Source organism: Nomascus leucogenys, chromosome 6, assembly GCF_006542625.1.
Source record: "Nomascus leucogenys isolate Asia chromosome 6, Asia_NLE_v1, whole genome shotgun sequence".
Classification (NCBI taxonomy): domain Eukaryota; kingdom Metazoa; phylum Chordata; class Mammalia; order Primates; family Hylobatidae; genus Nomascus; species Nomascus leucogenys.
The window spans coordinates 68,486,153-68,504,662 of record NC_044386.1 but is presented as its reverse complement, the minus strand read 5'-3'; the positions used below and the strand labels follow the sequence as shown (position 1 = coordinate 68,504,662).

Below are 18,510 nucleotides of genomic sequence, written 5' to 3'. Positions count from 1 at the left end.
GCATATGCTATGAATAGGGATTTCCTTTGTGGGATCCCAGTAAATCCTCTTAATCAGTGGAGCAGGTAGCCTTACACTCATTTTTATATGAGGATACTGAGATGTCAGGGATGAAATGATTTGCCAAGGGTTACAAGGCTTGTGAAGCAAGGATTTGAATTCAGGACTTCTGGCCCAGACTTTTCTATGATCGTAGCTTTTATTTCAATATTTTATATTTCTTGTCAAAGAAAACTCTACAAAACACATTCTATTAGCCACGTGTTTTTATAAATAGAGGCTAGAAATAGAGGGTGCAAACTGAGAGGAGAAAACCAGGACAACATAACTCATCCTTCCCACCTAGAAATGTCACAATCACAGCTTCAAAGGAAAACACAAACTTCTTCCATTAATTAAACGGATGAATCAAATTTCAGTTTCCTCTCTCCTTTCTGCACAACTCGTCTTTGAAGGCATTTCATTTGGGAAATGTGTGACCTTTAGTCACCATGCTCAATTAATTGAATGCTTTGCATCAAAAGTCACCATGCCGATCCACATTTTACACCCACTGCTTTTCTGAAATACTTATCCCAGTTCCTTAGGTCTGTTTTGTTGAAATCATTTTACAAAAATAAATAATATCTACTTTTTTTTTTATTATTTCTAAAACTTTGCTTGCAAAACTAAATATTTTTAACACCATGGCAACATGGTCAGGACTCTGGCTAATGTATCCAGTCTCGTACCAGAGCTCAGACTTAGTAAACTACTGCTGTGGACAAATGGGCTGTGAAGGAGGAAAGAGCTAATAAATTAGACATGGTCAATAATCATTCAAGTCATGTCTTCTGGAGCTTCCCAAAAGGTGATAAATTAGCCAGACTTGTCCTAATGATCAATACCCTCCTCTCCCTTCTAGAACACACCAGCATCCATTGAGTAAAGTGCAGCCTGCAAGGACTCTCAGGAATTTAAGTACTACCTCACAACTCCTGAGGTACTTCCTCAGGCATCACCTCATCTGACCCTTTCAATATCCCTTTGTGTCGGGCAGAGTCCAGAAGTATGATCAGCTCCATTTTTTTTTTCAGTTGGGAGTCACAGAGGCAAAGTGCATGGTTTATCATGTGGTAAGAGGCAGAATTAACTTTAAACTTACATCTCCTAAATCTCAGTTCAGTACTATTTTCAACACACCAGCCTCTGTCATTGAAACTTAAGAAATTCACAAATGCTCTGTTTCATTGTGGGATTTTTTTTGTTTTTATGTATTTGTCAAAGTTATACATGCACACAGTTTAAAGAATCAGTGCATCCTATGCACTGTAAGAACAGCAGTCCCCTATCTCCACCCCACCAATTTCCTCAATTCTTCCTCCTCAGAGGCTACCTCTTTTACCAATTTTATGTGATTATTTGGTGCTTAGTAGTATGTCTCTAACAAGCTTCTTTTTTTTTTTTTATTTTTCTCTTTATCAACTATAAATGATGTAGTTCTTTCCTCCACTCCCACCTCTTCACTTCCATCATCCCAATATAGCACACGGTACCATGACTTGGTTAGACTAGGGTTTGGTGTTGACATTATTACGACTTTGCAAAAACAACTCGCAGTCCCAGCTGATACATGGAAACTCTTGATTTTTCCACATTTCCCGCACATTTCCTCTTTCTCTCACACTTGCTCTCAGAATTTTTTCTGATTTAGTTTGTTTTCTATGAGCTTAGCGTTAAATGAACCTCACACTTGTTACTAGTTGTATAAAATCTCTTGTCCAAACATTCAGATATATTAGATGCATTAACTGTGTATTCCTTAAGAATCTTCTCCATGATTCTTCTGACTTAATCAAATCTGAAATGTTTTCTTTCAATGTCTGGCTGTCATCCTGGGCTTTTTCTCTATGCTGGAGGCTCCATTCACCTTCCTTCTCCATTGGAATTTTTATTTCCTGTGACCTATGTCTTCCTCTTTAATGGGACAGCACTTTCTCTAGTAGCATCCTGAAGATAACTGTATGGGAGGTAAGTTTTTTGAGAAATTGCATGTCTCAATATGTTTTTAATCTGTCCTCATACTTGACTAATAGTTTGGTGGATATAAGGTTCTGGACTGGGAATAATTTTTCTTCAGAATCCTGATGCATTTGTAGCTTTTAGTAATGCTATTGAAAAGTCTGAAATCATTCTGTTTCCTGACTCTGTGTGTATAATCTATCCCCATATCCCACCTACTCCTAGAAGGCGGTGAGCTTTTCTTTTTGTCCTAAGTATTCTGAAATGTTCTAGTAATAGTATAAATCTGTTTTACTTCCGTGTATTAGTCAAATATCACATGGTTAGTAAGTGGCAGAACTAACTTTAAACTTTTGTCTCCTAAATCCTAGTTCAGTGCTATTTTCAACACCCCAGCCTCTGCCATTGAAACTTAACTGTCATTCACAAAGCTTCATTTCATTATGGGGTTTTTTGTTTTTGCAAATTTTTTTTGTATATTTTGTATATTAATCAAATACGGGGGAGTAAAACAGATTTATACTATTATTAAAACATTAAAACTTTTTAGGCCTTTTAAAATTAGGAACTCATATCCAACATTTTTAGAAATTTTCTTAAATGGCTGTATTAATTTATGTACAAATATATATGGCTTTTTGCGTATTTGTATAAATATGAATAAATTTGTGGTACGTATAAGTCTTATAGTAAAAGTTGGATTGCTTCTCACCTCCTATCACTCCTGGATTAGAATTCAGCTTTCTTGTTTAATTCATTTATCATGTATCCATCTGTTTTTGAGTTTCAAAAATTTTGTGGTTCTCTCTATGCTTTAAAACTGATGCTTTTAAAGAATTCTATCGTTCTAGAAATTTTCAAAAGGAACTGAAATTCTACATGAGTGCTCAGTCCTAGATGAGTGTTCAATCAACGATGTTTCCACCAAAGTCCTTCAAAAGGTTTCCAAAGTAACTTCTCCCCCTTACTAGAACCATATTGTTGTTTATGGGCCATGTTTTAATTAGTAATGAAAGAAAATTTTCACTCTCATGACAAGATCTAATGTTTGTCTTTTTTCCTCTTACAAGAAGCATTTAAACTCTCATGGAGGGAAAGCCACTTGATGACACCAGGTGGCAGAGGTCATTTGTTCTGCAGGGTCAGGGCTGGTCTTCAGCACAGGAAGCACAGTTCACCCTGTTAGGTGACTTGACAAGTCCTGGAAAATTCCCTTACCTTCTCATCCACATCAGGAGCATGATATATGTAACTCCACACATGCAAGAGATAACAAAACCTTGCAGGTTGCCTAGGGGTGGCCCTTTAGTCCTCTGCTATTAGTTCAGTTAGCCACATCAGACTAGTATGCTTTCTTTTGGGTCACCAAGGAATAAAACGGAGGCTAGGCCAATGTGAGACAGACAGAGAGGGAGTGAGAGAAACTGAAAAATATTGACAGGCAGGAGGTGGAAGGAGAGAGATTACAATAGGCAGATTGGTTGAGTGGTTGTATGTAGAGACAAGAGAAAGCCTGAATTCAATCCAATTTTTATCTGTAGTCTCTTTAGAAGATGAGCCACAGAATGAAGTGGGGCTTAATCTTCAAACTTTATCATTCTGGATCACATTGTTTGTGCTTTTAGGGTGAGCCTGCAAACTGTAAAATAACAAAGTATGGCACAGATAAACCTGTTTCAAATTTCAGCTTTGCCAGCAGTAGCAAAGTAACTTCCACTTCCTTACTGTAACAACACAGGTAATAACACTTACTTTGAAGAAGTTTTAAGAACTAGAAATGATGTAAGCAAATTTGCTGGTATTAAGTGCTCATTAAATGGTAAGTGTTGTCATTAGTGATGGTGGAAATGGACACGCGCCACACCCTTAACCGTATTTATAGACTGTTTGTCCACTGTCTACACTGGTAGGGAGGAGAATTTTATTGCTGCCATTGTTTAGAATTGCCAGTGCATGATGATGATAAAAAACAAACCGACTTCTAGTTGACTTTATTATTGCTTTTAGATTCTCTACAGACATGCCAGATAAAAAACTACACCAAGTTAAATTTGAATTTCAGATAAGAAAACATTTTTTAGTGAACCAAGTTAAATTTGAATTTCAGGTAAGAAAACATTTTTTAGTATAAGTGTGTACCATGCAATATTTGAGATACACTTATATTAAAAAAAAATCCTGAAAGAAAAGTATTGGGCCTCCTGAATTTTATTTAATAAATTTGACAACCCTAAGAGTAAGGAAGAACCATTTTGCTTCCTAAGATAGTATCAACAGGAAACACTTTCTTAAATTCTCTTTGGGGCCCAATAGTACTGACTGACTCAGGTAAAGGCCACACTTTCATCAGAGTGGACAGATACATTGATTCCTGACGGAACAAGAGCCAGCATGGCTGTAAGAAGCCAGAATCAAAGAGGATGGTGACGAGGCAAACTTGCATTAAAAGCTGCTGAAGAGCAGGGACAGAGGAACCCTTTCCCCTCCCATAATAACACAAAGTTGAATATCCATTAGATTAGCAACACCAGTTCTTAGCATTCCTCCCTCCTACTCATAGTCAACTCTTGATCAACTGCAGTAATAGGAAGAGAAAAGGACATCACACATAACCCCAAATCAAAATGGAAACAAAACTGATCAAGGGTAAGATCAGGCCCAGTGGGTGGCTCACGCCTGTACTCCTGGCACTATCGGAGGCCAAGGCAGGAGGATCGCTTGAGCCCAGGAAATTTGAGACTAGCCTAGGCAACACAGTGAGACCCTGTCTCTACAAAAAATTTAATTTACAAAATTAGCTGGGCGTGGTGGTATACATCTGTAGTCCCAGCTACTTAGGAGACTGGGGTAGGAGGATTGCTGGAGCTCAGAATATTGAGGTTTCAGTGAGCCATGATTGTGCTGTTACTCTCAAGCCTAGGCAATAGAGCAAGAAACTATCTCAAAAAATAAAAAATTAAAAAAAAAAAACAGAATGAGATCAAGTGGTAGGTAATGACATGTGGTCTTGTTTCTGCTAAGTCAGACCTGCCCTTCCCTACGTTACTAGGGATCCTGACTCCTGCAGGCAGGACCCAGTAATATCATTTTACCAACAACCGTGTTGCTAGTACAGTCGATATCCTTTCTTCTTAAAGTACCTTTCACATAACTTATGCTCTGTAAAATACTACTAAGTATACAATGAAAGATAAAAGAAAGCAAGCCAATGTTTCATGCTTTAAGTTAGGAAATGCTGTTTTAAACAGCATTAAACTTTTTTTTTAACTACAGAACTTCCCAGAGGCTTTAATAAGCTCATGTACTTTGAATCCTTAGGATATGATTTTCGTACAGAGCACGTCCAGGATTATTTGATCATAGACTCTTTCAGAGAGCAACAGTTCCAGTTCACATTTCAGGTAATATTTTTGGGTGCTACTATTTGAGGAATCCTACATCTACAGTTTCAGCAATGCTGTGCGCACACGTGTGTGTCTATCTCTGGTAGTAACTGGTGCAATCAGAAAGAAGAATACACTCCTTGGTGTATTAGTTTCTGCTTGCTACTATAATAAATTAGCACAAACTTAGGAGGCTTAAAACACCACAAATATATCACCTTATAGTTCTATATGTTAGAAGTCTGACATGGGACTCACAGGCTAAACTTGAGGTGCTGACAGGGCTGTACTCCCTTCTAGAGACCCTAGGGAGAATCTGTTCCTTGCCTTTTCCACTTCTAGAGGCTTCCCACATTCCTTGGCTCATGGCCCACTTCCTCCATCTTCAAAGCCAGCGACATTACATCTCTCTGATCATTCTTATGTCGTTATATCTCCCTCTGATCACAGCCAGGGAAAGTCCTCAGCATTTAAAGATTGACTTTAAAGATTCATGTGATTAGATTAGGCCCACTTGGACGGTCCAGGATCATCTCCCCATGTCAACATCAGCAAAGTCCTTTTTCGCCATGTAAGGCAACATATTCACAGATTCTAGGGATTAGGGTTTGGACATTTTTGGGGGGCATTATTCTGCCTACCACATATGGGTGGGTAAGAATACCCTGAGAGTTCCAGCCAGCAAGCAAGGACAAAGAGGGAGAATGCAAGTAACTATTGCCATTGTTTGTGTTTTCTCAATTATTTCTTACAACTTCACAGTATCAGGGAAGTTGAAATTATTGTCTTAAGGGATGTAGAACAATAAACAAAATATGGAACATGTTCCCAAGCACCAAAAAAACTTGGTTCTCTCTTTACAATGTAAAGCACAAGTGCTCTGTGAATTAGATACTCCACAAACATAGCCAGCTGGTCTCTCAGCAACACCGGCTGACTATACAGGCTGTGCACTTTCCAGCAAAAGGTACGACCTTAATTAGCTTTATTGAAGCTGCCCTCACTAAGAAACTGTGCAGACATTATTTCCTATGATGCAGGTCCTATAATTGTCCCATTTTACAGGTGAGAAAGTGAATACTTTCTACGATTATGCTACTTGACAAGGTGTTACTTTCACTGAACCAGTAAAATATACACATCTAAACTCAAAGCCTGATCTTAGTCCTATGTAATGTGCCTATTTGTACGTCTATTTGACAATCCATCTACCTGGACTTCTTCCCCCTTCCAATTCCAACCCAAAGCAAGTTCGTTCCTGTGACTCTATCTGATCTGACAGTCTACATGTGTGGTTTTGGGAGTGTGTGCACACGTGTACATGCTTGTGTATGTATGCTCAGTAACTCTGTAATTTTTTTCTTCATGAGGCTTCACATTTTGAATGCCAAAACTTTCTGTCTGATCTCCAATCAGATATGGTGACTTCTGGGTCACAGGCGGGATATGTATTGAACACATGCCTTAGAGTCATATCTAGTTTCAAAACTTGGCTAGATCATCACCTCTGAAACATTGGCAAATTACTTGAGCACCACGAACTTCAGCTTTCTTATCTTGTGAGAAGTCAAAAGTAGTATCTGCCTCACAAGGTCACTGTAGAATTAAAAGAGGTGATATAGATAAAGCACTTGATAGATAATAACCACACAATAAATTGTAGTTGATACTATTATCAATTCCATGCTATGTTTACCTGCATAAAAATGCTATCCAAAGTTCTTGCCTCTCTGAAAGATGCTTAATGACAACTTCTACTTAAATCAGTGACATCAGTATGACCAATAACCACAGGTTAATTCACATTAGATTAAGGTGTGTTAATACTATTTTTTTTTTTCTAAAAGGCTCTGCCTGCCTGGAGAACTAGGGCCTGATACTTCTTGAAATTTGCTAATCACATCTGGTTTAGCTTTAGACATTTTCTGGGATTTTGCCAGCAGCTACGACACTTTAATGGCTACAATAAACCTCAAAGCCTCATCAAATCTTTGCTGTATGTGTGAAAATTATGTCCTCTTCAATTAAACATTCAATCTCAGCTCACACCAAGGCCTTATGGAAAAGGAGGTGAAACCTGAATGGAAACGTAAGATGAAACGGACCGCCACCAATCTGGCCATCTTGCCAGATGGTATTTAGAAGAAAAAGAAATTCATTAGAGAACCTACGGTGTGTATTTTCTTTAAATATTTACTGGGTACCTTTCATGTGTTGAAAACACTGGCATCTCTAAAGAATAGCAGGGCATTTTTGTTTAAATATTCCATGTGTGTGAGGTGCGGGGGAGTCATTTCCTCATTTGCCTTTGTGGTACTTCCTGTGTTTTGGTGAAGCCCGGTACAAAGAAGAAAAGTAACTGAGACAAATGTTCAGTTTTCTTTCCTAAGGCCACTCTACCCGCTTCAAAAGCTCTTGTATTTTCCTAAAATCGGCTGAGGAAAGTGTCAGTTGAGTACTGAGAGATCCCGAATGACAATTCAGAGCCTCCCTAGACAAAAGAAGGTGTACCAAAGTGAGGCGCTATGGGGGAACCCTTGTCTCTCCGCTCGCCTCCCAATTCACTCCTCTTATCCTCTTGCTATTTATCATCAAACGTACAGGGACGTCAAAGGGAAGCAGCCCCTGGAAGGAGAAGGGAAAAGATCAAACAGGGATCAGGTTTCAGCTCAAAGACTATAGGAGAGGTCAGGCCAAGGGTTTTACAAGGGGCCAAGAGACAAGAGGGAATGGGCATTCAGGAACAGCCATGGAGCAAACAAGCTCCTCTGCCATTGCTAACTCTCGCTGCCACACTGAGGACCAGCCTGGGCCCTAATTCTACCACTGGAGAGGGACAGACAAAAATGCTAGGTGGTAGCTTACTACGCTTTATTACAATATTAAGCTCCTCAACGTCAACAAGGATACAATTCTTCAGGAGAGAGAAAATAATGACTGCAGGTTCACATATCACATTTCTAAAGGAAGCATCCATTTGGTTGAATTCATTCAACCACATCAATGGGAGGAAAAAAACCCACATGTTCCTTTAAAAATAATATACAAGATAAAAATATTCACTTGTAACCATTATCCTTTCCATGTAAGTTTTATGTCCAAGGTAAAAATAAATGGCTCTCTTTGCCACCGGGAGCAGATCTTTCCCACTTTACTTCCATTTCCAAGCTGTTCTCAGCCTCAGACTTAGGTTTCTAAGTACTCTTTCACAATAAACATTTTTAAAATGTTTACTTTATGTCTTGGTGTTAAAATATTCCTGGTTGAAGCCCTTCATTTCCTCAAGCTCTGCTTCTGGCACTCTGGGCTCCATTTCCACATTAACGCGCTCTCTAAATCCTCCGCAGAGCTCTTCAATTGGAGTTATACAAGCTCCAAGGCAAGTATTTATATTCTTGGACAAGGAGATGTCTCCACAGTGAAAACACGAGACTCTAGAAAGGCCAAAGGAAAATTCCTGCCCAAGTGAGACATATTTTCACCTTTTAAAAAAGCCAAAAAGGGGCTTTCAGCATTTTCTTTTGAATAATTAAAAATGTAAATTAAACTAAAATGGAATGTTTACTGTGGGCCTTACCATCATTATTAGACTCATATACAAACCAAACATACAGGAATACGTGTGTATGTGTACAACATGTATGATATATATATATTTAAAGCAGCAGAGTAAAGGAGCTAATGTGTGAGTTCTAGAAATTAGAAACTAGAAAATGTGTGAGTTCTAATTGGATAGACTTCATTAAACTTGTTTAGAGCTTAGTAAAATCTGTCTCTTACTGGCTGTGTGAACATAACTTCTCTAAGCCTCATTTTTCTCATCTGTAAAATGGGTTTAGTGTAGTTCCAGCTTATTAAGATTGTTATACGAGACAACAGTAAGCGTCTAGTAAATGGTTACTGCTATTATCATTAATAATGTTGTAACTACTAAATGTCAGAAAATGTAGATATAACAAGATATGGATATAAGAAACAAATGATCAACACTAATAAAAGAGAAGAATTTGAAAATACAGTGCCTCTACACACTGCGTAGAGAGGGAAAGATTCATGAAAGCTGTAATGTACCATCACTGAACTCTGCACCAATCCCACTCTGTGAGCCAGACCTAAATAATCCTCTTAAAACATTTTTAAAAAGTAACCTTAGCTATTATCATAATAACAGAACAGTTCCTATTACCTTCTAGTTGCCTCTTCAGTTTTCTCAAATCTTTTATGAGGTCTTCAAACTTGACTTGGGAGGCCAGAAAGAAATCCTGTGGTTCCGGCAAGGGGAAAACACTCTTTTCTGTTCCAGCTTCCTAAGAGATATGGTAAACAAAAGTACATTATACTTCCCAATTGTCACTTTCAGTTGAAATTCCAAAGCATCAATGAGGAAAAAAAAAAAAAAGCTTTTTTATTGGATGTCTGAGTAAGAATCACAGCAATGCTCCTCTGCTATTCCTAAATTTGGACTTGCGACTTTGAAGTGCTTTCTTGTCTTTCACAGTCTCTTTTTGGACTTATTGGCAATAAGGTCGGCTATGGCATGGGCCGGGTTCTATTTTGCCTCATGAATCAAAGAGAAAATTGTCAGGTCGTCCTGATCTTGGACACTCTACTCCCATGAAAAATGGAAGGGGGGAACACATGAAAGTACTTACATTTGAAGTCCCCGTTTGATTTACACATGCTAGCAATTAGACAAGTCATCTTTGGGGTATGCTAATGGGTGTGAATCAGAAGGTGCTGGATAAGAAGGCACTGCAATGGAAGATACAATCACCCTCCCATCACCTTTCCTCACCTTTCTCTGCGGCTTAAAACTCCTCTGTGTGTATGCATGATCAGATTCTTTGTATATGGGTGTCTATACACATATACACAGTTTTTTTTTTGTTTTTTTTTTTTTTGGAGATAGGGCCTTGCTTTGTCACCCAGGCTTGAGTGCACTGACACAATCATGGTTCACTGCAGCCTTGACCTCCCAGGCCCAAGCGATCCTTCTAGTTCAGCCTATTAGCTGGGACCACAGGTACATGCCACCATACCCAGCTAATTTTTAATTTTTTGTAGAGACGGGGTCTCACCATGTTTCCTAGGCTGGTCTCTAACTCCTGGGCTCAAGCGATCCTCCAGCCTTGGCTTCCCCAAAATTCTTCATATATTTGAAAAGCTTTTGCAAATGTTGTTTGGCTTATCTTAGGAGACTGAGGGCAGGGTGGGGTATAGTTTTAACAAGCTCCACTGCTATACCTAATAGAGAATTCTCCACTGAGAAACGTCTTGAAGGACAAAAGCTTCAGGCACATGACCCTCAAATATCTTTTCCAGCCTAGCTAGCTTTCTCCCTGAGTTGTTTAAAGTAAGCTTTGTATCTTGCACGTCTTAGGCAGTCTTCACTTATTCCTCTCTCCGCACAGGCTACTTTGCCAGCTTTCCTTCACATTCCATCTTCCCTACTGCCATTAGGACTAATTCCAAACTCTAAAACCGCTTTACAAGGCACTTTATGATCTGGCCTCCGTCTACATCTCTGGCCTCATTTCTACCTTCCCCCTATCTCCAACTCCCTCTAGACCTTCATGAAATAATCGACCACGATCTCTTGCTTCTAGGCCTTTGTCTATAAAATGGTCCCTTTTCGACCCTTCCCTAGTGCCTCCTTTATACTTTCTCGTTCATACTCATCCTTTAAGTCTTAAAACAAACGTCCTTCCTTCAAGATTTCCCCTAACCCCCAGCACATGGGTGTTTCTCCCTTTCTCCAAAGGCCTATGATGCTTACATTATCACAGCATTTACACCATTAATTTTTTTCCCGTAAGTTATTGGGGTAGAGGTGGTATTTGGTTACATGAGTAAGTTCTCTGGTGGTGATTTGTGAGATTTTGGTTCCCCCATTGCCCAAGCAATATACATTGCACCCTCTTTATAGTATTTTATCCCTCATCCCCCTCCCACTCTTATCCCCAAGTTCCCACAGTCCCTTGTACCATTCCTATGCCTTTGCATCCTCATAGCTTAGCTCCCACCTATCAGTGAGAACATATAATGTTTGGTTTTCCATTCCTGAGTTACTTAACTTAGAATAATATCCTCCCATCTCATCCGGTCGCCGAAAATGCTGTTAATTCATTCCTTTTTATAGCTGAGTAGTATTCCATTGTGTATATATATCACAGTTTCTTTACCCACTCTTTGATTGATGGGCATTTGGGTTGGTTCCGTGATTTTCCAATTGTGAACTGTGCTGCTATAAACATGCATGTGCAAGTATCTTTTTCATATAATGACTTATTTTCCTCTGGGTAGATAACCCAGTAGGGGGATTGCTGGATCAAATGGTAGTTCTACTTTCAGTTTTTTAAGGAATCTCCACACTGTTTTCCATACTGACTGTACAAGTTTACATTCTCACCAGCAGTGTAGAAGTGTTCCCTGATCACTGCATCCACGCCAGCATCTGTTTTTTGATTTTTTGGTTATGGTCATTCTTGCAGGAATAAGGTGGTATCGCATTGTAATGGTTTTGATTTGCATTTCCCTGATCATTAGTGATGCTGAGCATTTTTTCATACGTTTGTTGGCCATTTGTGTATCTTCTTTTGGGAATTGTCTATTCATGTACTTAGCCCACTTTTTGATGAGATTTTTTTTTCTTACTGATTTGAGTTCATTGTAGATTCTGGATATTAGTCCTTTGTCAGATGTATAGATTGTAAAGATTTTCTTCCACTCTGTAGGTTGCCCCTTTTGAGGTACAAAAGCTCTTTAGTTTAACTAAGTCCCAACTACTTATCTTTGTTTTTATTGCATTTGCTTTTGGGTTTTTGGTCATGAAATCCTTGCCTAAGCCAACATCTAGAAGGGTTTTTCCAATGTTATCTTCTAGAATTTTTATAGTTTCAAGTCTTAGATTTAAGTCCTTAATCCATCTTGAGTTGATTTTTGTATAAGGTGAGAGATGAGGATCCAGCTTCATTCTCCTACATGTGGCTAGCCAATTATACCAGCACCATTTGTTGAAAAGGGTGTCCTTTTCTCACTTTATATTTTTGTTTACTTTGTTGAAGATCAGTTGGCTGTATTTGGGTTTATTTCCGGGTTTTCTATTCTGTTTCATTGGTCTATGTGCCTATTTTTATACCAGTACCACACTGTTTTGGTGACTATGGCGTTATAGTATGGTTTGAAATCAGGCAGTGTGATGCTTCCAAATTTCTTCTTTTTGCTTAGTCTTGCTCTGGCTATGTGGGTTCTTGTTTGGTTCCATATGAATTTTAGAGTTTTTTTCTTTTTCTTTTTTCTTTCTTTTTTTTCTTTTTTTTGAGACGGAGTCTCACTCTGCTGCCCAGGCTAGAGTGCAGTGACGCGATCTCGGCTCATTGCAAACTCCACCTCCCAGGTTCATGCCATTCTCCTGCCTCAGCCTCCTGAGTAGCTAGGACCACAGGCACCCGCCACCACGCCCGGCTAATTTTTTTTATTTTATTTTTAGTAGAGAAAGGGTTTCACCACGTTAGCCAGGATGGTCTTGATCTCCTGATCTCTTGATCTGACCGCCTCAGCATCCCAAAGTGCTGGGATTACAGGCATGAGCCACCGTGCCCCGCCTAGAGTTGTTTTTTCTAATTCTGTTAAGAATGATGGTGGTATTCTAATGGAGATTGCACTGAATTTGTAGATTGCTTTTGGCAGTATGGTCATTTTCACAATATTGATTCTACCTTTTCACAATATTGATTCTACCCATCCATGAGCATGGGATATGTTTCCATTTGTTTGTGTCATCTATGGTTTCTTTCAGCAATATTTTGTAGTTTTCCTTGTGGAGGTCTTTCGACTCCTTAGGTATATTACTAAGTGTGTATATATATATATATATATATATATATTTTTTTTTTTTTTTTGCAGCTATTGTAAAAGAGGTTGAGTTCTTGATTTGATTCTCTGCTTGGTCACTGTCAGTATATAGAAGAGCTACTAATTTGTGTACATTAATCTTGCATCCTGAAACTTTGCTGAATTCTTTTATCAGTTCTAGGAGCTTTCTGGAGGAGTCTTTAGGGTTTTCAAGGTAAACAATCATATCATCAGCAAACAGTGACAGTTTGACCTCCTCTTTACTGATTTGGATGCCCTTTCTTTCTCTTGTCTGATTGCTCTGGTTAGGACTTCCAGTACTATGTTGAAGAGGAGTGGTGAGAGTGGGCATCCTTGTCTTGTTCCAGTTCTCAGAGGGAAGCTTTCAACTTTTCCCCATTCAATATTATGTTGACTGGGGGTTTGTCATAGATGGCTTTTATTACATTGAGCTATGTCCCCTGTATGCAGATTTTGCTGAGAGTTTTAATCATAAAGCGATGCTGGATTTTGTTGAATTCTTTTTCTGCATCTATTGATATGATCATGTGATTTTTGTTCTTAATTCTGTTTATGTGGTGTTATCACATTTATTAACTTACATATGTTAAACCATCCCTGTATCCCTGGTATGAAACCCACTTGATCATGGTGGATTATCTTTTTGATATGGTGTTGGATGCAGTTAGCTAGTATTTTGTTAAGGATTTTACTGTCTATGTTCAGCAAGGATATCAGTCTGTAGTTTTCATTTTTGGTTATGTCCTTTCCTGATTTTGGTATTAGGATGACGCTGGCTTCATAAAATGAATTAGGGAGGCTTCCCCCTTTTTCTATCTTGTGGAATAGTGTCAAAAGGATTGGTATCAATTCTTCTTTGAATGTCTGGTAGAATTCTGCTGTGAATCCATCTGGTCCTGGACCTTTTTTTTTGTTGGTAATTTTAAAATTATCATTTAATTCTTGCTGCTTGGTATTGGTCTGTTCACGGTATTTAATTCTTCCTGATTTAAGCTAGGAGGATTGTATTTTTCCAGGAATTTATCCATCTCTTCTAGGTTTTCTAGTTTATGTATCACCATTAATTTTTAAATTGCCATGTTACCTTGCACATCTTCCCCACTGGACTCTAAACACCTCAGAGGCAGAAACTGTGTCTTGTTCTTGGTAAACATCATCTGGCATATCAATAAGCTTTATTTTTGGTTGATGGGCACTACTACAGAGGGTTTATAAAACATGGTTCTGAGATATATGTACCTTTAGCAGGAGACATCTAATTTATCACTATGTTTTCTTGTCGTTTCAGGAATCCTCTTGACCCTTCCTCTTTAAGGGCATTAGCTTCGTTAGGGATGCTAGGACACGGTAGTTTTCTTCATTTTATCAGACACAATGTACTTTTTTTCCCCATCTTCATATACTTATTTTACTACTTTAAAATGGAAGCAGTACTCTCGTCTGAGTGCCAAGATGGAACAACATCTAAGATCCTCACTACGAAGCTCCATGCTAATCTACACTGGAAGAACTCAGGCACAGTATCTCTTTCCATTTTCCAGAACTTTATCAGATTCAGTCCTGGTTTTGACTCTGTGTGTGTGTGTGTGTGTGTGTGTGTGTGTGTGTGTGTGGCGCTAGAAAAAAGGAAATGTTGCTGAGTGTATCAGGCTGGTAGCAGCTCTTATGAAAGCTGCTTAATTAGAGTTCAAAAGGCATGACTCTACATGGGTTTCTTAAAATTTCACAGACCAAGACTTGGACCAAAAACCAGGCATGAGAAGAAGGAAGCAGGGAGCAGGAGTCATCTTTCTTTAGCTAATTGCTCATCACCACTAACCACAAAAATCATCACTTAGGCTCCTAGAGGAAAGGGCTAGTTTCATAAATCACATAATTCTACACTCTTGTTGAGTGAAATGCATTTTGCACAGTAAAAGCCAGAAGAGCACCACACTACTGTGGGCTTATTTTTCCTAGACTGGGCCATCCCATGTTTGAAACTGTTCTCATTGTAAGATTTTCCTCTGTGAAGTTGATTCCACTGAGTTCAGCTCTTTTCAACCACAACTATATTCCAGAGGCAAATTTCAGTCTTCCCACACAATGCATTTGACTTGGTTGGGGTAGGCACTACCAATAAATCTGCCCATGCCGACCTAGGGTTAGAAATGTCACCCTCAAAGATTCTTCAGGATAATTCTTCTGCCACACTAGTACCTGCTGTCAAAACCTAGGGTACGTGCTTATGTGCCTGCTGCTGCTTCATTTCCTGAAGCTAAACACGCCTTCCTCACTCCACCAGAAAACAGTTCTCATCTCCTCATATCTAGTTCTTTACAGATGCCACTTATTACACCATTGTGAGTATTAACATTATATCCAGTTCAGCAAGTTTTATCAGACACCTGTATTACAGGCAATAAAAAAGAGACAATGGCCAGGCATGGTGGCTCATGCCTGTAATCTCAGCACTTTGGGAAGCCAAGGTGATGGATCACTTGGGGTCAGGAGTTCGAGACCAGCCTGGCCAACATAGTGAAACCCCGTTTCTACTAAAAATACAAAAAAAAAAAATCGGTGTGGTGGTGCATGCCTATAGTCCCAGCTACTCGGAAGGCTAAGGCATGAGAATTGCTTGAACCTGGGTGGCGGAGGTTGCAGTGAACCAAGATTGCACCACTGCACTGCAGCCTGGGCAACAGAGCGAGACTCCATCTCAATTAAAAAAAAAGAAAAGAAAAAAAGAGACAACAATGAATTCTGAACCTCAAAAACCAATGCCAAGATAATAGGTAATTCCTCATATATACATACAAGGCAGAATAAGATGCATCTTGAGAGAGATTCAAATGAAGTACTTGCAGGCTTCAAAGGTGAGGGCTTCAAAGCCTTCCTTCAAAGATCAGGATGTTAATAACCACCTCAAAAAAGGGCCATGTAAGATTAGACTAAGTTATTTTTCACTACATCTTTTTTCCCTTTTACAAAAGTGATACATGTTCATTATGTTTAGTAATGGAAAGACAGAAGACAGTAAAAAAAAAAAAAAAAAAACCCTTACAATCCTAATATCCAGAAACATTTTAATGTATTCTTTTCAGGTTATTCTGTGTGTTTGTGTGTATTTATTTTTATCTATTACGTATTTGGTATTATACTGTATGTTATTTTGAAACACGCTTGTAAATTAAAAGCAGATCAAAAATATTTTCTAATACCACTACATTCTCTCCTATACACTCTCCATGGGAGTATATTATTCCAGTGTGTGACTCTAGTATAATTTATTTGACCTTGGTCTCTATCATTGTACACCTACCAAAATTTTTCCAATATTTTGCTATTATAAGCAAATAGTCATTAAATCCTTAGTTGTTTTCTTGGGGTAGAAATTTCTTAAAAGGTTACACGTATTTCTAGGGCTTTTGATACACAAAGGTCGAAAACCTTGCTTTTGATCCTTTTGTAGTTCATGAGTGTGATGGATTGGGTGTTCATATGCATGTGTGAGATGCGCCACCATCAAACCTTGTTATGATATGGACACGTTACCTGCCTGAAATGAAGAAAAAAGAATAGGAAAAAATGAAAAAATGGGGGAAAAAAGGGAAACAAAAAGAGAAAAAACAAAAAACAAAAACACAACCTTGCTTGCCCATAAAGCATATATATGTATAAATTAGGAAAATGTGTTCCTGCAGATAGCAACAGCTTTATGGGCAAACAGCTTGACAAGCACATGGCATCTTTCTGTGAATTTTTTAAAGTGTGCTCTTTATAGGATATATAATTTGGTGAATCAAGGGCAGGCTAGATATGAGTCCCATTTGACCTAGAGACCTTAAACAGAGAATAACCTGATTTACCATACATGACAGTCCTAAGAAAGGTTTGATCAATTTACAGCGCAAATTCTATATATCTAGTTGGCAATTTATGTCTTTTATACGTCTTTTGTAAATTGCCTGTGATACATTTTGCCATTTTTTAAAAATAAGGAAGATTTTTTTCTTGTTAATTCTCAAGAGTTCATTGTCTATTATGTTGTCAACATTTTCCAAGTATGTTATTTTGAATTTAGTTTTAAGTCATTTTTGAGATACTAAAGTATTTTAAAATTTTAATTAGGAATTAAAGTTTTTTAGTTTTATGCATTGAAAGTTATTATTCTCACCTTTTATGGTTTCTGCCTTAGACTGAACACTTTGAAAGGATTTTGCTACTTCAAAATCAGTAAACTATTTACCTACACTTTTGTCATGTTTTATTGATTTTATTTTTCGTTTATTTCTACATTTAACTCTTTTGTTCTTTAAAACTTTGCTCTGGTCTCTGGTATGAGGTCTAGGAGGTAATTCAACTTCTTCCTCTTACCAATTACTTGAAATTTCTCTTTTATCACACACTTGACACATATTTATTTAGATCCATTTCTGAGATTTCCTTTTCATGTTCTTAAGTTTTGTGATGTTATTCTATCATTCTACACTTTTAATTATTATAGCTCTGTAATATATTAGAATATATAAATGAATGATTCTTCATTTGTAAATCCTGGTCAAATTTTTATCTAATTATTTTTATATATAATATTTAAAATTGTTTTGTAAACTTCTAAAATTGATTAGAATTTTGACTGGTATTTCTAACAGAGGAGATAATGCCACTCCTTATTGTGGTAAAAAACCAACAAAAACCCCTATAACATGATATCTATTCTCTTAAATTTTTAAGTGTACAGTATAGTATTGTTAGCCATAAGCATATTGTACAGATCTCTAGAACTTCTTCATCTTACATGACTGAAGCTCCGTATCCTCAATTCTCCATTTCCCCATTCCCCCATCATTCATTCTACTTTCTGTTCCTTTCAGTTTGACTACTTTAGATACTCATTTAAGTGGAATCATGCAGTATTTGCCCTTCTGTGAATGGATTATATTGACTTAGCATAATATCTTCAAGGCTGACCCATGTTGCGGCATATGACAGAATTTATTTCTTCTTTATGGTTGACTAATATTCCCTAGTACATATACGCATTTTCTTTACCTATTCATCTATTGACAGACATTTAGATTGTTTCCAAATCTTAGCTATTGTGAACAACGTTTCAATGAATATGAGAGGAAAAATGTCTCTTTGAGATCCTGGTTTCAATTCTTTTGGATAAATACCCAGAAGTGAGACTGTCTGATCATACGGTAGTTCTATTTTTAATTTTTTGAAGAAACTCCCTACTGTTTTCCATAACAGCTCCACCATTTTA

The 18,510-nt window shown here is 37.9% G+C and overlaps 1 protein-coding gene and 1 non-coding gene across 3 annotated transcripts in view; one reads left to right on the top strand and one right to left on the bottom strand.

Annotated features, from left to right (window-relative positions):
- FMN1 (formin 1) overlaps positions 1–18,510 on the bottom strand; it is a 429,632-nt gene that overhangs the window by 116,099 nt on the left and 295,023 nt on the right. For both annotated transcript variants that reach the window (XM_030814363.1, XM_030814364.1), the window contains one exon: positions 9,571–9,691. In XM_030814363.1, coding sequence (XP_030670223.1) covers positions 9,571–9,691 — 121 coding nt within the window. The remainder of the gene's footprint in view (positions 1–9,570; positions 9,692–18,510) is intronic.
- Positions 16,699–16,803, top strand: LOC115835777. The gene has a single exon (XR_004030797.1). It is a non-coding gene; the product is annotated as a small nucleolar RNA U13 (small nucleolar RNA).